Source organism: Gasterosteus aculeatus, chromosome 2, assembly GCF_964276395.1.
Source record: "Gasterosteus aculeatus chromosome 2, fGasAcu3.hap1.1, whole genome shotgun sequence".
Classification (NCBI taxonomy): domain Eukaryota; kingdom Metazoa; phylum Chordata; class Actinopteri; order Perciformes; family Gasterosteidae; genus Gasterosteus; species Gasterosteus aculeatus.
In genome coordinates, this window is record NC_135689.1 from 24089415 (window position 1) to 24109250 (window position 19836).

Consider the following 19836-nt stretch of genomic DNA (forward strand, 5'->3'; position numbering starts at 1 on the left):
AGTAAACTTTGGAGACCATGAATGTCGATGTATCCTCCGACCTTTGTGGCAATTTGCCGCCACAAAGCGGACGGCAGCAACACTATGTCCATTTATTTAGTACAACCTGTTGACTCTGTTTGACCACATGTCGATGGCTGATCTCGTCTGCGGCTCCATGACCGCCCGCCACCTCATGGCGGCAGTAATGCTCCCTTCCGTTCGGGCGAAACGAAGAAGAAGAAGAGGCGTCGCGCGTCTATTTCCGGTTCCGGGTCACTTGCTATCCTTCACGAGCAGGTAAAATGTTGACCCGACTGTCGCGGTTCGGGCCGGCTCTCCCGCGGTTACTCTCAAACGCGCCGGCCCGTTTTGTTTCCCAGTCAAAGCCGTCCGGTGCCGCCGGTTCGACCGCCGTGACCGAGCTGCTTCCGGCCGCGCGGGACGCGGGACACGGCGAGGTCAGCCCGTACGTCAAGGTGAGCGCGTCCCTCCGCACGCAGGCTTCGTAAAGCAGCGCCGACCGGAGGGGGTTGAGCGGATATGTCACGTACATGACACATAAGACACACACATACATGACACATAAGACACACACATACATGACACATAAGACACATACATGACAACCAGGCCGCCAACTAAACCCGCGGGTACCGGCCGCTCGCAGGTCCGATGCGCTCCGCGTAGGACCGCGTCCTCAACGGCACATGTCAATAAACTGCCCCTATAATTACCTCACGGCGTCGGTGGGGTCATCTCCGTACAGCGATCCAAAGCCACCTGTCCACCGTTGGTCCGGTGATTTTGTGTCGCTTCAGCGTTGCTTTGTTTACTTTATCACAATTGTTTACCAATCATTTTTCCCCGGGGTTCACTTTTTAAATGACTGACTATTGCAACGCTAAACGTGACCTGTCTGGAAAATTTGTCAATAAATGTACTCCTACTCATCCATCCATCCATTGTCCGACCGCTTATCCTGCACACAGGGTCGCGGGGGGGGGGGGGGGGGGGCTGGAGTCCATCCCAGCCAACTTCGGGCGATAGACAGGGTACATCCTGGATTGGTCGCCAGCCAATCGCAGGGGTCCTACTCATGTCATGTTGAATATATAAACATGCCATTTAGAAGCAACGTGTGTTCAATCACAGGTTTGTTTCAACGCGCATTATGGAAATGTATTGGATACTAATATAAACAAACAATGCACTTCAGGCTTTTCATAATTCAGGCTCCATCATGTGGCTCAAAGGCAAACTAGAGATGGAATTAAATAAACGACATTCCTGCGCTTTTACCTGGCGGCCCACATACGTGCTCCTGCAAACCGTCTGGTAATGGCGTCTGAAGCTGATGCCTCTCCTTCAATGCTCAGAATCCAGACTACCACGGCTTCTCCAGTGACCCCGTGGTGGATGAGTGGAACATGAGGGTGGGCTTCTTCTTTGGCATATCGGTGGCTCTCGTTATTGGAGGGACCTTTATCCACTATTTACCAGACCACGGGTAAGACGCTTTCTTATTAATATTGTATTGCTGCTTATTCATTCATGCTTTCAGGTTTTCGCGGCGGCCTTTCGCCACAAGTGGAATGTGAGGTTTCTTGTTACTAATGTCCAGTATTTCTGGTTCCTTCTCTTTGGACCAGCATGCGCCAGTGGGCCAGAAGGGAGGCGGAGCGTGTGATCCTGCAGAGAGAGAAGGAAGGTCTCCCTCTCATGAGCGAGAATTATTACGACCCAAACAAGATCATTCTGACCTCCGCGGGAGAGGAATAGGATGTCCGACACCCAGTCGCTCTATTTCATGATTAATGTATTTGACTGACAGAATAAATGATGTACTTGTTGAACTGAGTCATTATTATGTATGGACTGACTTCTTTAAACCGCACCTTGTCTCTGATTGATAAACTACTACAGAAATCCAGTCCAAGTAGTGAATGAATTTGTCATTATGACAAGTGCAATTTTCACAGAAGCCGAAGATAGTCAGCTGACCCGTCTGTCTTTATGAAATGTAATATTTAAGCCACTAAGAACCCCTGTAATTCGTCCAATAGCAGACACAGCATGAACTCTGCTCCAGCACAATGAAACGGATGAAGAGGAGCTGCTGTTCTTCGTCATGCACTAACACTGGCTGATTAGAAGATTGACATGTAAAGAACAAATGATACTGAGCATATAGTATATAGTCTTTAATTACACCACCTTATCATTTCAAGTCACGAGCCTTAGGAAGACCGTTACTTTATTCATTTATTACCAAAATATGTCAGACATACAAGGAATTTGACTTGGCGGTTGCATAACATCGGACTGTAAGACAATGGACAACAACACCGATAAGACAACAACATTCTGACTCATTTGCTGATGGGATTTTGGGGTTTCAATGTCTATATATATATATATATATATATATATATATACCTTTACTTAGTTTACCGACAGTTCTTCTGCGTTAATCTGTTGTATTTATATTTGTAAAATGTATATTTCATATTAAAATGTTATTAATGTTATTTAATGTCATTTTGTAATTTACCATAATTACCTCCATAACTAAATAGGTTAACGCACAAGGGATCTTTTGAATATGAAAAGATTCACCGATGTGACATATGTCAATAACTCTTTTTTGGAGACACGCCACAATACCGAGTGCTCATTATTCTGTGAGCACGTGAATGCAGCAGAAGGACGTAACGGGAACGCGCATGCGCAGAAATCGGCAGTCAAATCGGCGAGCTGGCGCCAAACGCAGTGTGTCGCGCACGTACGGGGGGAAGCAGAGCGGCTCCTCGCTCCGGAACCGGCTGCTAACCGCTCGACGCCGTCTTCTGGACGCTGGGAAATGTGTGACGGCCTCGACAAGTCCGCACAAAGCGCGTCCTTTGTAGCGCGTCCGTGAACGCAGCAGCTGATCCAGTAGCGACGCTCAAGATGCCTTCACTGACTCTCAAAGGGGTGACGGTGAATTTCCCCTTCACCCCGTATGACTGTCAGAAGGACTACATGGGCAAAGTGATTGAGTGTCTGCAGAAGGTAATGTTGACTTTCCTTTCACCTGGTTACAGTTGCCCTGCTTAAAGACGCCATTGTTGCGCCTCGCGCGTTCCACGCTGCCACCTTCTCCAATACACACAGGGCAACTTTAGAAACAGTGTTTACTGCCATAACATCATCATCATCATCATCATAAACCCGGAGCACAACAAGCCAGCAGCTGTGAGGTTGATCTCAAAGTGGCAGTATGTGATTTGTGACAACGTCCCAGTTTGGCAGATGATCATCTCCAGAGATGAGACCTTCATGTGTGTGTGTTTCAGAAGGAAAATGGGGTCCTGGAGAGCCCCACGGGCACTGGTAAAACTCTGTGCCTGTTGTGTGCCACGCTGGCCTGGAGAGAGCACTTCAAGGACACCATCTCTGCCCGCAAGATCGCAGAGAAGTTACAAGGGCAGGAGATGTTCTCCAGCACACCCATGTCCTCCTGGGGGACGGCTGCGACGGACGGGGCAACTCCAGGTGCGTTGTCTTTGCGCCACACCGCTCAATGCATTGCAACACCTGTAGATGCCACAATGAGGGCTGTCCATCGCCGACCCGCGGTGCAGCGTTAACCAGGCGGACCAACAATGGCAATAACAATCAGAATAATAATAAATACATGTGGTTCAGCCACAGCATGTACATGCGGAATAGTTTTCACATTGTTCACACCTCCTCACCTCTCCAAGTCCATCGCCGTGTCTTTCTCTCACTCTCCCTTTCTGTGTTTTCTCAACCCACCAGGTGGAAAAATGACAATAAAACATGACCGTGAGAGTAGAAAAGCACAATGCGTATCACCATCCGCTGCCTCACTCTCTATTATCACGACGATTTGGTTCTCTTTATGAAAATATACACAATATATGTTTTTTAGATGAATTATTGTTCTAAATCTAGAATATCACACGTGCACGTTATCACCTTAATCATGTGCCGTTATTGTTTCCAAGTGTACTATACAGATATTCCCAAGATCATCTACGCGTCCAGGACTCACTCTCAGCTGGCGCAGGTCATCGGTGAGCTGAAGAACACGTCGTACAGGTAAACCAGCGGCCTGTCCCACCGTAGAAGATGCACTTCATGCAAGTCGAGCCTTCTTACCGCACCACCCTTTTCTCACGCACAACACCGAGTCTACTAATGTCTCCTTGTCTGTGCCGACTCAGTCCCAAGGTGTGTGTGCTGGGATCAAGGGAGCAGCTGTGCATCAACCAGGAAGTGATGCGCCAGGAGAGCAACCACGTCAAGGTGAGCAGACGCTCTCTGGGACGCGTCCTCGGGCCTGTGTTCGCTCCACTGTCTGAAGGTTGTCCATGCTGTTGAGACGGGGAAGAGCGGCTTCGTTAGGAGAATATTCTGACCTAGAAAGGGGATTGAAGCCATTTAGTTCTGCTGGTTTGCATCTATTCCTTGTTGCTGTGACCTTTGTCCAGGTCCATATGTGCAGAGGAAAGGTTTCCACCAGGTCGTGTGTCTACTACAATAACGTTGAAGGTAACGTCGTAAGCCCTCCGTTTGTAAGCTTGTGGACGGACCCTTTTTAACGACACGTTTTACCCTCTTTCTGCTCAGAGCGCACCACCGACCGGGATCTGGTGAACTCCATCCTGGATGTGGAAGACTTGGTCAAATTCGGTAACAAACAGAGGTGGGATTCATGTCCCCTGACAATAACCCATGAGCAAATACACATGGACCACAAGGCCGCCTCAACACGTCAGCACATTATTCCATCGTCTTTGACTCGGTCATAACATAAGCCTTAGCAACCAGCCTAACGACGAGGATGCCATCAGAACTCGCCTCTTAGCCCGAGCTGCTTCTGGATGACGAGGTGTTTCAGAGTTCTTCTTGTGTGGTTGCTTCAGGAAACTTGAGGCCTGAAAGCAGGACTTGGGGTCGTCGAGGTAACGTTAGGGTACCTCTGGGTTTTCTGTCCAGGGGATGGAGCTTCGCTCCTCACTGGGTTGCCATGGGTCAGTTATGTTGCTGCTCTAGCATCAGTTAGCCATCGTCTCCTCTGTGCTGAAGACGGTTGTTTCATACGGGACTGGTAGGGACACTGCGATGACTGTTGACCCTTGTTCTGCAGGGTCTGTCCTTACTACCTGTCCCGGTCCTTGAAGCAGCAAGCAGACGTGATCTTCATGCCTTACAACTACCTGCTGGATCCAAAGGTGGGTCGGGGGGGTCTGGTTGCAAAAAGTCCTGCAGAACAAAAAAAAGGGAGGGATTTATACATTTATTCTTCTCGATTTGTACTCTGACATTTAAAAATAGTAATAAAATATATATTAATTACTTAATAATAATATATATTTAATGGAGGCCTCAAATAAGCCCAGTTGGCTTTCTGCTTTTTTCTGCACTGACATTATTTATCTTTTTTTTTTTTTTACATTTTTTAATTGTGCAAATAAAAAACTTTTCTTGCACAATTCACAAGATAATTCATCATTGACAGAATCAAATTGATATCTCTTAATAGATTGATTATTGTTAACAATTGCTTAGTTCCAACGTGAAACATTTTCTTCCCACTCAACACGGTATCCATAACGTTTCATGTTCACTACATGTCACTGAGACTCTAATGTATGGAGGAACTTCTCAATCTTTATACACACCTTTTTAAAAACGCTGCGTTCAAGTGGGACAGTTTTCAGCTGCAGCTCTTCATCTTCGACGGTATGATGCATCATTCAGAGCTCCTAGCCCCCCCCCCCCCCATTGCTTTGATCTTTTGAAATACCGTCCAAAACAATCTGATGTTCAAGCAACGCCCCCTTTACATTATATCAACCACTTAACACAACGGCCCCACATGCACACTTATGGCTGAGAGCATTGGGTTCTCGGGACGGACCAGATCCTCTCCCCTGGGATCCGATGGAAGAGCTCACTTTGGCCCTCGTCCTACCGACAAGTCAGGGGATCGAAGCAGAGGAGTACGGGAAGCAATCTGACGCGGCCCCAGATTGCCAGGGAAGAAATCAATGATCTGGAGGAAGTTAAAGGAACCCAATAACAACAGATCATCAAGCTCTGCGAGGAGAATGACGCTGCCGAAAGATCCGTGGTGTCTTTGGGAAGATGGAGGAGTTTGAGCTGGGGAAACCCAAGTTGTTGAAAACCTGCCAGAGAAGGAGATGCCCCGGGCTCCTCCGATGGCTAAAGGAGGATCAGCAGCTCCTGGAGGACATCTGCCTCCGAATGAAGAACAGGACGCTAGGACGTTTCTTTGGGAGGAGGATGGATACAGAGTCACGGGGATGGCAAAGATGAGGAGGAAAATGACTGAGAAGGAGACTGATAATGGATTTTTCCAGCGGGTCATCCGGAAGGATTACGGGCAACAACGCCGACGGGGCGGAGGAGCCCCTCAACTACTCCTCCCGCCGTCACCCCTCAACCAGCCCTGCCTTCTCCAGCTTCTCCCCCATGTCAAGGCGAGAGAACAAAACCCAGACTGCCACATGTCCCGTGAGCAAGACACATGACACCTAACTGGGATGGGTTGAATGCAGAGAATCATTTCTTTCATTCTTTCTCTCCAGTATCCCACCATCCACCTCCCGTCCCTCATAACCCCGCCCTCTTCTCCCCCTAGGGTTAGGCTTCAGTGTCAATCACCCCCCTACTCTTCTCTTCCCTTTTCTCCCGGTGCTCGGGTTTTAAAAAACGATTCCCTTTTTAGGCTTAATGGGAACACGGACACCTCTACCCACCCCCTCCCCTGGCAAACTTGCCGCTTGTAAGGATTACAGGTGCTTGAAACCAAAAGCACAACTCGGAAACCGCAAGTAAAGTTCTTCACTCATGTTCAGGCAGGGTGAAAACCGGAATATCAGTCCAAAGGGCAAACAAATCCGAAACGGGGGCACGCAAAAATCTTTGGGTCGAGTAGTCAGGCAAACGGGGTCGGAACAGCAGATCAGGAACAAACTCCGGATACGCTGGAGAGCTTGGAAGTAACACATACGACACTCTGGCAGAGGGCAGGTGTGGGGACCTAAATAGTGAGGGAATAACGAGAGAATGGGCTGGAGGTGGGAAGTCCATGAGGACCAGGTGAAGGGAGGGAGAGACGATCTCGTGTTGATGACAGGATCTGGACCGAGTTAATTGACAAGCAGGCAGGCAGGACAAAAACTAATAAGACGGAGAATTTGTGACAGAACCTCCCCCCCTCATAGGGACGCTGCTGGACGTCCCACAGGGCTGTTCCGGATTAGCCTGGCGGAAGTCCGTGATCAGGGAGGGATCCAAAATGTTGCGCGCGGGAACCCATTCACGCTCCTCGGGACTATAACCCTCCCAGGAAAAGAGAGGACCCAGTTTGTTAGATTCCAGGATGATGGGTTGCGGTGGGTGACTTTGCTCGTGGTATTAACATGGCAGACTTTGAGAATCAATGACCGGAAGGATGACTGTGTTACAACGGTTACAACATCCAAAGCGATGTGGGACCAAGCAGGACTAGGACGAAGTCCGGACGGAGGTTGGCGAGTGCTCCTATCCTAGGAGCAGACCAGGCAAGCATCGACAAACTCCTTGGCGTCCTCCTCCATGCAAGACCACCAAAAGCGTTGTCTGAGCATTGATCCCGGGATGGCAAGCCAGCCGGGACGAGTGACCCCGCTGGAGAACCTGCGAACCGAGGCTGACTGGACAAGCACTGGGAGCAGCGCGTTTGGCCTTGGAGCGTTTAACCCTGTCCTCCACCTCCCAGGTGACCGCACCAATAAGACCCTCCGGAGGAAGGGTACCTTCAGGATGAGGAGGAGAGCTCTCGTACGGGAGTTGCTGGGACAAGCTGTCGGGTTTGGTGTTCTTGGAGCCTGGTCTTTAGGAGAGCAAGAATTCAAACCAATTTAAAGAAAAGCACCCACCTTGCATGACGGGGGGGTAGTAGTCAGTCCGCTGGTGCGAACGCCACGTGTGTGCATACGCAACATCTTTTTTTTTAATTTGCAGACTTTATCAGGCGGTTGGGAAGTCATTTCAGGGTGGTGGTGGGTGGACGCGTATATCTAATATAGATCCAACCATCCATACCCAGGATGCTCCTCATAACTGAATGTCTCGTCATTTTTTGTATGGTTACTGGTAATGTCCTGTTTAACCAGGATGGTCCTCATAACCAAGGGTCCGGTCATGTTTGTGTATGTGTGCTAGTAATGTCCTTATAAATAAGGGTGGTCTTCATAATTCCCCCTCAAGACAGAGCCCGCCCCGTCGCCACAGTCCTGTAGAATGTCAGGTCCTCAGATCTCCTGACTTTGTTCCCAATAACACACGGACCAATTTTCAACAAGTAGGGGAAAAATGTCCTGAGTGTGTAGGTGTGCGTGTTGTAGTATTTATTCTACATGACTGCTTGTTCTTCTGCTGTGTTCCACAGAGCCGCAGAGCTCACAACATTGAGCTTAACGGAGCCGTGGTCATCTTTGATGAAGCTCACAATGTGGTAAGACTGGACATAGTTTATTCACTTATTATTCATTCATTTATTTTGCATGGACAATGCACACCAATCAACAGTTGTAGTGTAAGTGAGCCGGGGGCTAAGTTTCAGTTGTAGTGATTGTAGCCTCATGTTGTCACTCACTTTGCAAGCCCTCTTTATGAAGAACATACAGTCCTTTTAACATTCAGATGAAGGCAGGAACGTGAAAACCCTTTAGCTCCATTTCTCACTGTGGATGTGGCTTTAAGTGCAGCTTGTTCTTTGCGTGAACATAAATCACTGTCAGCCTACATTTCAACACCCGGCAAATCGTTATAAACTAAATAATAAAAGTCCCAAAATAGAACCCTGGGGTGCTCCCACGTTAGATCTTAGAGTACATGATGGATGTTTTATCACACCGGGTTCTTCCTTCAAGGTGGATTTCAGCAAAGCCAAAGACTCGGGAAAGGTTCAAATTTGAAAATCATTTTATTAATCCGGACATCGTGATTAACTGTATCAAAAGCTTTCTTGAGGTCAAGAAAAACTGCTTCTACCGCCCTCACTTTAAGCTTCCCATCCTCTAAGAGGAAGGAGTTGGCTGTTTGCATCGAAGGATTAGCCCTGTAACCAAACTGCATAGGATGCAGCTGACGTGGAGGTCGTAGGTCTTTAATAAGGGCTGCAACACATTTCTCATCTGTTTGGGGAAAAGAATACGGATTGGGTGAGTGACTGTGCCTTATAGAAAAATATTATGAATTGACAGCTGGACAAATGACCTCATTTTGTGTGAGGCACCCGTTCACTTTAATTTGTTCACTTTAAGTTTCTTCATTGATTTGCTGTTATCCTTGTTAACTTAAACTGATTATTTTAGAACTACCTCCTGTTTCATCAGTGATCCAATGAAGTTCACCTCAGATGTTTCTGTGGTCTGCAGGAGAAGACTTGTGAAGAGTCCACTTCGTTCGACCTGACTCCTTACGACGTGGCCTCGGCCGTCAGCGCCGTGGACAAGCTGCTGGTGGAGCAGGCTACAGAAGCCTCCGCCTCCGAGGACTTCAACGTGGAGAACCTCAGCTCTGGTCAGAACGCCCACAAGGGGACGAACGTGGGGGCCGGGGTTTATGGCCTTTCAGTCACACCAAATAGAATAAGCGTGCGTGTTATTTAAAGCAATGTATATTTCATGTTCATTTAAGCAGGTCACGTTTTTCTCTTTCAGGTTTGAAAATCGATTTAGAAAGCATTGGTAAGATCAAACGTAAGTATCTTGGCTTCATTTCCACAGTAGGTCGCTCGGTGCTGTGTGGGATTAAAACAAAGGGCCTTGTGTGCTTCGACAGAGATGCTGCTTGATCTGGAGGCTGTCATTGATTCCTACGATGTTCCAAGTGACAAAGGCCTCACGAAAGCCGGCATGTACGTGAGCGGAGATGCGTGTTTGTTCCGTTAGCGTCTGTCTGACCTTCTCTTGTCACTATGCTTCTCCTTTCTCTACACACGGCCTCAGCGGCTTGTTATAGATTATTTGGGAGATGTGAGATGTAGTAAGAAAGGCTCAATTTCCTATTCCTTGTCTTATATTTTACCCGCTTATATAGTCTCCTCAGAATCTTCCTTTTGACTTCCTTCTGTCTCAGCTTCATCTATGAACTACTAGAGCGCGTCCAACTGACCTACAGCAGCAAGACGGCCGTACATGAAGCTCTGGAGCAGATCATCGGACACCTAACAGGACGTCAGTATGCCTCCATGTCACATGATTCGTCACGTCATGTAGATGTGGTCGTCCTTTGCCTTCATGTCACATACGAGTGCGAATGTAACCGAAGACCCGCCTGCTGGAGGCGTCAGACCCTCCTGCGTGTAACGTGTAACGTGTAACGCGTGTTTCTGATCAGGGCCGGGAATCTTCCTGAACACCAGCGGGCTGCAGAAGCTGGCTGACATCATACAGGTAAAAGCCCCCGTGAGGCCGATGTCGTCATCATGAATGTGTGGGTGCTGTCAGGACTTGGTTAGCCTAGCTTAGCATAAAGATTTGAAGCAGCTGGTCGGGTTTAAAAATAACGCTACCAGCATCTGTGAGGCTCACTTTAATTTCTTTAAGTTCTCACTGTTTGGTCACTGAGGTTCTGGACTGCCACAGTGAGCCGGTCGCCCCCTCAACTAATTCTTCTCTCCTTCTGCTGTAGCTGGTGTTCGTTGGTGACCCTTCAGAGAAGGACAAACGGCAGCAGATGGAGTCCAATACGGCTCATTTTAAGGTGCGTATGGAAATATGAACATGTCCACACACAGATGTTTACGGTGACCACATCTGTCTGTTTGTCTCAGGTTCACATCCACCGAGACAACAGCTATCATAAGAAAGCACAAAGCACTGATGTGTGGGCTTCACATTCATCTTCATCGAAGAAACCAGGTGATGATACACGGTGGTGTGCTGGCTTCCAGTAATCCCACCACGACGTCCCCAACGTCACCCTCAACCCGCCTCCACGAATGACCTGTTGACCTCCTGAGGACACCTGGTTCACTGGACCGCCTGTTTGCTGCTTGCAGGGAACATCCTGAGCTACTGGTGCTTCTCTCCAGGCTTCAGCATGCAGGACCTGAAGAGCCAAGGCGTGCGCTGCATCATCCTGACCAGCGGCACGCTCTCGCCCCTCTCCTCCTTCACCTGCGAGATGAGGATGTGAGTCCTTACGTCTCGTTTAAGCGCCGCAAGTGCAGCGTTGTGTTTCTTTAGTCCGCAGTGAGTGTCAGCGGCCTCTCGAGCAGGAGGTTCACCCTCTTGTTGATGACTGTTGATCCCGCAGCCCGTTTCCCGTGAGTCTGGAGAACAGCCACGTGATTGAGCGGGACCAGATCTTCGTCGGCATCGTTGAACGAGGCCCAGACGGAGTGCCCCTGAGCTCAGCGTTTGACCGAAGGTTGGTGATCTGTTGGTGACGAGTCTCTACTCGTAGCGTCTGTATGGAGACCAAGAGGCCAGTATTTAGTGTGCAGGTCTACAAAACAACGTGTTCGTCACACCGCACTCGCTTCCGTAGAAAATGGTGTGTAAACCGCTCATCTCTTCCTTTGTGGCAGGTTCCTCCCTGAAAACATGGCGTCTTTAGGCAACACTGTGGGTAAGAGTCAGAGACGCTGTAACGTGGTTTCTCTCAGCAGTAACCGAACGTACTTAATGCTGTTTGAACTCATTCCTGTCAGGATCTTGACACCAGTTGCTTCTTGTGACTTGTCCCCAGCTAACCTAAGCCGTGTGGTTCCTGATGGTCTATTAGTGTTTTTCCCCTCCTTCCCCTTAATGGAGAAAACCCTGGACTTCTGGAGAGTGAGTGGAGAGCCAGCAGAGTCCCCCGTCTTATTATCTGGTGTTTTTAGGTGTTGAAATGTTTGTGTTCTCTCACCAGACCAACGGACATGCAGAGCGCATTGAGAGCGTGAAGCCCATGTTCGTTGAGCCGAAAGGAAAGGGCACCTTTAACGAGGTGACTCTCTAGGAACCTGGACCACGGCGACATTGACTTGGAGGGCTTGATAATAACGCGGCATCGTGTCTCTGTCTGTTCGTTAGGTGATTGATGGATATTACCAAAAAGTCAATGATCCAACGTCCAAGGGGGGGACCTTCTTTGCCGTGTGCCGAGGCAAGGTGAGTCCCATGAAGCCTTTCACGTGGATCTAGTTATGACGATTTGAGACGTCCAGAGGAGGTTGCTTGTATTTTGTGGCACCATTTATTTTAGACCCCAAAAACATATGAAAGCAAAGCTGCCCGTTTCAGTTCCCCATCAGTAAGTAAAGAGGTGAGAGGATCCTAAACCATGTGCACTGACCGGAACATTTACTTCTCCTGTCTGTCTCCATCTTTGTGGTAATACACTGACTATGGAGAAGAACCTCATACGGCACATTTAACACTCAAAGGTTTGCACACACGTGTAAAGAGCATCGTGTCTCTCTCGAGTTTCCTCCAAGTCGTCTGATTTGTCTCTGATCGAGCGATTGGAACAGATACTTCTGTGTCGCAGAAAACAATCATGAAGTTTGGTTCCTTTATGACTTCATCAAGGGTTAACATGTCTGCTCACACAAACTCCCCCCGTTACCCGGGACCAATGTCTTCCTGTGCCAGGCCAGCGAAGGTCTGGACTTTGCGGACACCTTTGGTCGGGGCGTCATCATCACCGGCCTCCCTTTCCCTCCGAAGATGGACCCCCGAGTCATCTTGAAGATGCAGTTCTTGGACGAAATGAGTCGGAGGAAAGCTCCTGGGCTGAAGGTGAGGGGAGCCGCCGCCCGGGCTTATCTGAGAACGCTGGTGTTGTTTCAGGGGCTTAATCACTGCGTGTGTGCGTGTGTGTGCGTGTGTGTGTGCGTGTGTGTGCGTGTGTGCAGTACCTGTCTGGGCAGGAGTGGTACAAGCAGCAGGCCTTCAGAGCGGTGAACCAGGCCATCGGTAGAGTCATCCGTCACAAGGACGACTATGGAGCCATCTTACTGTGCGATCAAAGGTCAGACATGCAGCTGTCACTCAAACCATGGCTTCTGTGGGAACATGTTGGAGGTCCCGGTACGTCGACTTGGTTTAAAAACAGTGGCAACGGAAACCGCCAACGCAACTGAGCTAACATCTCGCCTAAGACAACCGCCACCCGCCCCGGCTGCCGCAGCGCGCTTTTCCTCTGGACACGTCTTCTCGCCCCGAGCCCGATGCCTGGCCCGGTGCCTGGCCCGGTGCCTGGCCCGGTGCCTGGCCCGATGCCTGGCCCGGTGCCTGGCCCGGTGCCTGGCCCGGTGCCTGGCCCGATGCCTGGCCCGGTGCCTGGCCCGATGCCTGGCCCGGTGCCTGGCCCGGTGCCTGGCCCGGTGCCTGGCCCGGTGCCTGGCCCGGTGCCTGGCCCGATGCCTGGCCCGATGCCTGGCCCGGTGCCTGGCCCGATGCCTGGCCCGGTGCCTGGCCCGATGCCTGGCCCGGTGCCTGGCCCGGTGCCTGGCCCGATGCCTGGCCCGATGCCTGGCCCGATGCCTGGCCCGGTGCCTGGCCCGATGCCTGGCCCGGTGCCTGGCCCGGTGCCTGGCCCGGTGCCTGGCCCGGTGCCTGGCCCGATGCCTGGCCCGGTGCCTGGCCCGATGCCTGGCCCGGTGCCTGGCCCGGTGCCTGGCCCGGTGCCTGGCCCGGTGCCTGGCCCGGTGCCTGGCCCGGTGCCTGGCCCGGTGCCTGGCCCGCTTCGTGTCCCCTTGTTTTATTTCTTTAGGATATATTCCGATTCTAATGTCTAAATATTGTGACGGATAAAACTTTCCACACAAACTTGCCACAACTCAGTGGGTTGTTGTCTTCACTCATTCAGACAGTAAACCTCACTTACATCCCCTTCTTTTTAGCATCCAGGACCAAAACGTACATTTCTGTCTTCAAGCTGCACGTTCCAGGATGACGGTGGAGTTTGGATGAATAACGCAGCCTGTCCCGTAGGTTTAAAGGCGCCGGCGCGAGGGCCCAGCTCCCGTCCTGGGTCCGCCCTTACGTGCGTCTCTACGAAAGCTTTGGGAACGTGATCCGGGACGTGTCCCAGTTCTTCAGGGTGGCGAACAAACTGGTGGGTTCTACTTGTTTCACGCGCTTCGCTGCACTGTAGATCGATACATTGATACTTTATTGATCCCTCAGGAGGGAAAGTTTGCTGTCCCAGCAGCATGTACAGGGAAAAAAATCAAAAGATGCACATTATATACAACATAATGAAGTCACTGCGTGTCCTGTTGACCAGTAGCTGTGGACTGAGTGTTGTGCTGACTGACTGTGGCGGTTTGTGCCAGAGGCCTGTGGCGGAGAAGAAGTCTGCAGCCCGGAGCCACGAGGCCGCCTGCTCCCCAGACACCCCGTCCCCCGCCGCCCCCTCCTGCTCCTCCTCCCAACGCACCAACACCCAGAAGGCGAAGCAGCTGGACGCCCACCTCCCGAGCCTGAAGAGGAGGAGACTCCGTGAGTAGAGGGACGGCGCCTCCACAAAGCGCCGGTTGTCCCTCCGCTGATTGGTTGTCTTTGTGATCAGATGAGCACTCCGTGGCCAATGGAATGGCCAGGATCTGCATCGAGTACGAGTCTGAGGCGCAGGAGGGTCCGAGGAGACCGGCCAACCTGCTGGATGCCCTGGAGCAAGGGGCCCACCGGGGGGGAGCGGCCCCCGATGCCGTCGCCGGGGTAGAGCAGGTAGCTCGCTCCCTGTGAGGCTGGGGTCCGTGCTGCCAGTGAGCGTGCAGCCTGTGTGACGCCCGCTGGACCCGGACCCGTGTGGCGTCCAGTCATTTCAAGATGATTGTGCTTATTTGCTGTTGACTTTTTCTTTTGAAGGCAAACCATTTGTCCACGCTGTCTCTTCAATGTGACAAGAGGATGGCTGATGAGCTGCGCGGAGGGAAACGTAAAATCAAGCTGGTGCAGGAACAGGTGCGTGCTACGTCGTCCGTGCTACGTCGTGCGTGCTACGCCGTGCGTGCTACGCCGTGCGTGCTACGTCGTGCGTGCTACGCCGTGCGTGCTACGCCGTGCGTGCTACGTCGTGCGTCCAGACCGCGTTCTAATCGTCCTCATAGACCCGGATGTCTCACTGATATTCAAGGTATCTCAACAACTAAGAATGTTTGATTCTGGGTGGATTCCTACGTAGACCTTAAGCGCTCTCACAACAGATATGCAGTTATCACCATCCTATCCACACATCCTTATTATGTCATGTACGGCACAATCAAAAATAAATTGTGAAAATGGTGTTTTCCTCCGTCCTGGTGGAAGAAGCCGCGTGCATCGGCAGACGTCTCTGGGGACGGTTCCTCCGGCGGCAGGGTCAAGGCTTTCCTGGCAGAGATGAAGAGGTCGCTGAGCCAGTTCAACTTTGAGCGCGTCATCCGGGCTCTGCAGACCTACAAGAAGAGCGACAAGCTGGAGGCTCTGCTGGCTGGGGCCGCGGTCCTCGCCGAGGACGCCAACACTCACCGCCTGCTGCGAGGTCGGTTTCTCTGAAAGGAGCTCACCATTGGGGTGAATAGGTTGCTAAAAGGCTACTCGTGCATGTGTTCAAGTGGTCATAATACAGCACACAGTCTATTAAGACCTACGCTAAAAGTGATTGCCCCCTGACCCTAATAACTGGCGGTGCCCCCCTCGGCGCCAGTCTCCCACTTCGCCGTGGAGGACGTCTGGTTTGAGCATGAAGCTGATGCAGAATGCGCCCTGCGTGTCACAGGCCTCTACCAGTTCGTCCGCCCGCATCACAAGAAGAGCTTCGATGAGCGGTGCCAGCAGCTGACCGGCCGGGGCTGCGGATACAAACCCGATCACTCGCTGTCTGTGGAGGAGAAGAAGGCCCTGGTGCCGAGGAGCGGTACGAAACCCCCCGTCCAATCGCAACGCTGCTCTGTGTCTCACAATATGATATCAGCCGGGTCCTGGTTTACATCGTCATTTTGTCCCCAGAGGATGTCCACACTGTGGTCATATCACGTGTGCATGTTCCCGCTGGCCGGTGACTTAAATGACGTGCTTATGTAGACGGGTTCTGATCCGCTACACGAGTTCTTAGGGGATTAGTTCTATTATTGGACCTTCTGCAGACAACAAAACAGCACTGAAGGTGTCTGAAGGTGGGGGGGGGCTTCCTGTGGACACAAGGCGTCTAACGGTGTCTCTTCTTCCAGCCGCTGTGGCGGTGACCTCGTCTGCCTGCAGTCAGCTGGACACACAGCAGCTCAACAGAGGAGGAGCCCACCTGAACCAGCCGAGAGCCCCTGAGGCTGGTAGGACGTCCCGCTGCCTCTGACCGCACGGTGTCCGGCCTCCGGCGCTGTATCCGTCTGCGTCCGTTGAATGTCTTTCTTGAAGTGACTGATGAGACGATCAGAGTTTTTGACAGTTTCTACTTCCAGAGAAAAAACTCTTTTATCGAATGGTTAGAAACAACAGAGACCAAGTTCATCAAGTTCATGATTTACAATGACGCTGAGCAGAAACTGACTCCACATGACTTCACTTTGGTCATTTCAAATACGCTCAAAGTGAGTGAGTGTGATGTTTTCCACGTTATGCTTGTCTGCATTAACAATCTACAACTGTTGCTTTATTACGTTTAAGTAAACATCATGAGCAGCGATGGGCCGGTGGAGAGAAGTTCTTGTCTTCTGTAGTTTCTGAGTGACTATAAAGTCCTCCTGTGGACACAAGGCTTCACTAGCCGGACAGGAGGACGTCTAACGGTGTCTCTTCTTCCAGCCGCTGTGGCGGTGACCTCGTCTGCCTGCAGTCAGCTGGACACACAGCAGCTCAACAGAGGAGGAGCCCACCTGAACCAGCCGAGAGCCCCTGAGGCTGGTAGGACGTCCCGCTGCCTCTGACCGCGCCGCACGGCCTCCGGCCTCCGGCGCTGTATCCGTCTGCGTCCGTTGAATCACGGAGAACCCTGAAATAAATCCCACTGTCTTGTGTTGCTCAGGTTGCGCGTCGAAGAGGGACGTCCCCGCTGCCTTTCTGGCCGATGTGAAGAAAGCAATCGGAGAAGAGAAATCCACTCTGCTCTTTCAGGCCCTGCAGAGCTACAAGAAGAGCGACAACTACGACGACATGGTGGGCACAGTAGTGAGCGTATTCACGGAGAGAGACGAGGACTTCATCCTTCTGATCAGTGAGTCCTTTCACCTCACTACAAACGCTCCCACGTGTGAGCCGGGACGTCCCCGCTGGAGGCCGTCGCTTCTCACGCTCGTCCTTCTGCTCACAGGGTTCAGCATGTTTATTCCTGCTCGCCATAAGAAGCGCTACAGAGACATGTTGGATGCTTTACAAGGGCAGTCCGTCTCTGCTGCAGACGTTCCTGCCGTGAGGGAAGACCAGCAGAGACCAGGTGAAGAACCCGGCGTATTAGTGCAGAATAGAAAGGCGTCCTCCTCCAGTTGTTGTTGTTGTTGTTGTCCTGTTGATGGTTGTTGGAGGTTGAGCACCAACAACCATGTTGAACAGGTATTATTTTACATTCTTCTTCTACTCTGCAGGCTGGTTCAACACCTTAAACATCCTCCAGTTTTACCATTGAATTAGCCAATCAACCAACAATATGCGTGTTTAAAAAAACAGCAACTAATAATTCAACTAAACTGTCTACAAACACAAGTAAAGAAACCCAACTTGAATAATTAAACGGTACTACTCCTGAATACGAACTGTAAATGGGTTGCTCCAACACCGTGGTTACTAGCTGACCCCGTGGCAGTGACCCAACTGACGGTGGCTCGGTGGTTTGATCCCCGGCTCCTCTTCTCCCGTTCTGAAATGGTGTGAATGACGAGCTACGATGTAAGTGAGGGAATCCCTTTTTATCCTCACACAACAGGAACTTGATGTTTGTGGGTTTTTGTCCACGAATTGGCCCAAAATCCAAACCCTTCCACCAGCTGCAGACCCATCAGTCAAATGTTCCAGCGCAGCATCGCTGCACGCGTCACTCAGAACATAGAGCGTTCACCTCGATGACGCCTCGAGCTACTCGCCCGCAGTTTCCCCCAAGAGAAAAGCCCCGTGACGCTTCTACGAGATCAGAAGCCCTCCACAACCACCGAGGGCAGGTGACGGTTTCCACTTCTGACATCTACAACCCTCCATCCACCATAAGACATTATGTACCGGATCCTACTGGTCTCACCGGCTGCCAAAAGTTGCTCATCAGATTCCCCACAAACACGTCATGGAACACACACGGTGACACACGGGGAAACGAGGCTACCGTAGGTTGAGTCCTCCTACGGTTTACCTGACGAACATCACACCCATCTCTGAATAAGCAGCATTGTTTGTGGTCTACAGCCAGTCCATAGACACACAAATGGCACACGAACTCCGCAGGACGTCAGCATCCGTTATATCTACATTACGTCTGGACTACAAACTACTGGCTTCCTCCGGGCCGAGCCGTGCTGAAGCTTAATGACAAACCTTTGTCAGGAAGCTGAACGCTATTCTGCACTTTATTCTGTTTATCTGTATTCACTTTACATGTTTTCCCAGCCCCTTTCTATGTTTGATAGATGTCGATGCATTGACAATAAAGCTGACTTAACTTTTAACTTTGACTTTTTCCCCCAGTTTCGCCATCATCGCCTTTCAAGACTCAAAGCAAGATTTCCAGTTTTTTCTCCGGCAGCCAAAGGAAGTAGAATCTGACATGCAGGAACATTGTGTTTGTATTTCAAATAGCTCAAAAATAGTCCTGCTTCCACAACCATGAACTGCCCCGTCCTGCTGTGAGGCAGTAATCGTGCATCTGCTACATTCAAGAGAATGTCATGAAAATGTATTATGTTTTTAATGTTATGTTTTTATATTTATTCAGCTAATTAAATTCCTGAAAGCAGAGTTGCCTCACTGACTCCAAACTGTCCAGGCTGAATTTCCTTTTACATTTAAAATGCTCCCTTTCTCTGTTTCTCCGTCCCCACCAGTGGGTTCCTTTGGCCCGCCTACCAAATGCTCTCATTGGTTGAGACTGACATTCACTGTTAACGCATTCAAACAACAAAAGATGAATGCAAGACATTATCACCATTATCTGGGTTTCAAAGCCTACTTACTGATTGCATAATGTGAAAAAAGTTCACATTACATATAAAAAAATGTTACCTGAATGTTAAATAGAAAATACAACTTAAATATGCCATAAGAACACAATTAACTACTCCTATGGACCCAAATCCAGGCAGAAGGTTTTGATCCTTTTGAAAAACAAATGTGAACTTGACAGTTTAAAGACTTGTTCTTGAACATATCATTGTATTCAAATGGATGACTGAAAAGTATTTTTGAGTTGAATATAGTTTTGACTATATCGTTCTATAATTATTTTTTTGAATAAAATCTTTTGTCATTCTTCACTTGTATATATTTTTTGATATTCGCTGCATTATGTTTTTCAGTTGCAATTTTATATTTTCAGATTAAAAACTTATATTTTCATTAGTAGTCTAAGAACTACTCAATGACTTTACATCCAATACTAAATATCGTGTAGAAGACAAAACAGCTTAATTCAAAAAATGATTAGAACTGACTCAAAACTATATTCAACCCAAAAATACTTATTTTGAATACATTACACTTAAACTTTCAGGTTCACATTTGTTTTTCAAATGATCAAAACCTTTGCCTGGATTTGGCTTCATACACATAGACAGAAAATAGAACCGTTTTAATGTACAAATTCTGTAGTTATACAGAGAAATGGCTCATTTCACATTATTTGAGCATTGAAAATCCGACATTTTTATTGTACCAA

At 49.8% G+C, this 19836-nt stretch overlaps 2 protein-coding genes across 3 annotated transcripts; both read left to right on the forward strand.

The window, feature by feature from the left end:
- The first annotated feature begins 208 nt into the window (after positions 1-208).
- On the forward strand, positions 209-1839 carry ndufb11 (NADH:ubiquinone oxidoreductase subunit B11). Its single transcript, XM_040193210.2, has 3 exons — positions 209-458; positions 1359-1489; positions 1632-1839. The coding sequence occupies exons 1-3, from the start codon at positions 285-287 to the stop codon at positions 1759-1761; spliced, it is 435 nt and encodes a 144-aa protein (XP_040049144.1). The 5' UTR covers positions 209-284; the 3' UTR covers positions 1762-1839.
- An 859-nt stretch (positions 1840-2698) lies between these two features.
- On the forward strand, positions 2699-18920 carry rtel1 (regulator of telomere elongation helicase 1). 2 transcript variants are annotated; one of them, XM_040193117.2, is made up of 34 exons: positions 2699-3033; positions 3318-3516; positions 3993-4086; positions 4212-4293; positions 4479-4539; positions 4618-4693; positions 5138-5222; positions 8450-8515; positions 9441-9585; positions 9726-9764; positions 9847-9922; positions 10144-10241; positions 10405-10460; positions 10699-10770; positions 10841-10928; positions 11069-11201; positions 11326-11439; positions 11600-11640; positions 11761-11846; positions 11926-12003; positions 12090-12167; positions 12651-12797; positions 12914-13029; positions 13995-14118; positions 14339-14504; positions 14575-14732; positions 14874-14969; positions 15315-15528; positions 15766-15903; positions 16217-16315; positions 16788-16886; positions 17008-17196; positions 17293-17415; positions 18651-18920. In XM_040193117.2, the coding sequence occupies exons 1-34, from the start codon at positions 2932-2934 to the stop codon at positions 18719-18721; spliced, it is 3609 nt and encodes a 1202-aa protein (XP_040049051.2). In that variant the 5' UTR covers positions 2699-2931; the 3' UTR covers positions 18722-18920. The 2 variants fall into 2 exon arrangements, with proteins under 2 accessions (XP_040049051.2, XP_040049052.2); XM_040193118.2 differs by having other exon boundaries at positions 15318-15528.
- The last annotated feature ends 916 nt before the right edge of the window (positions 18921-19836 follow it).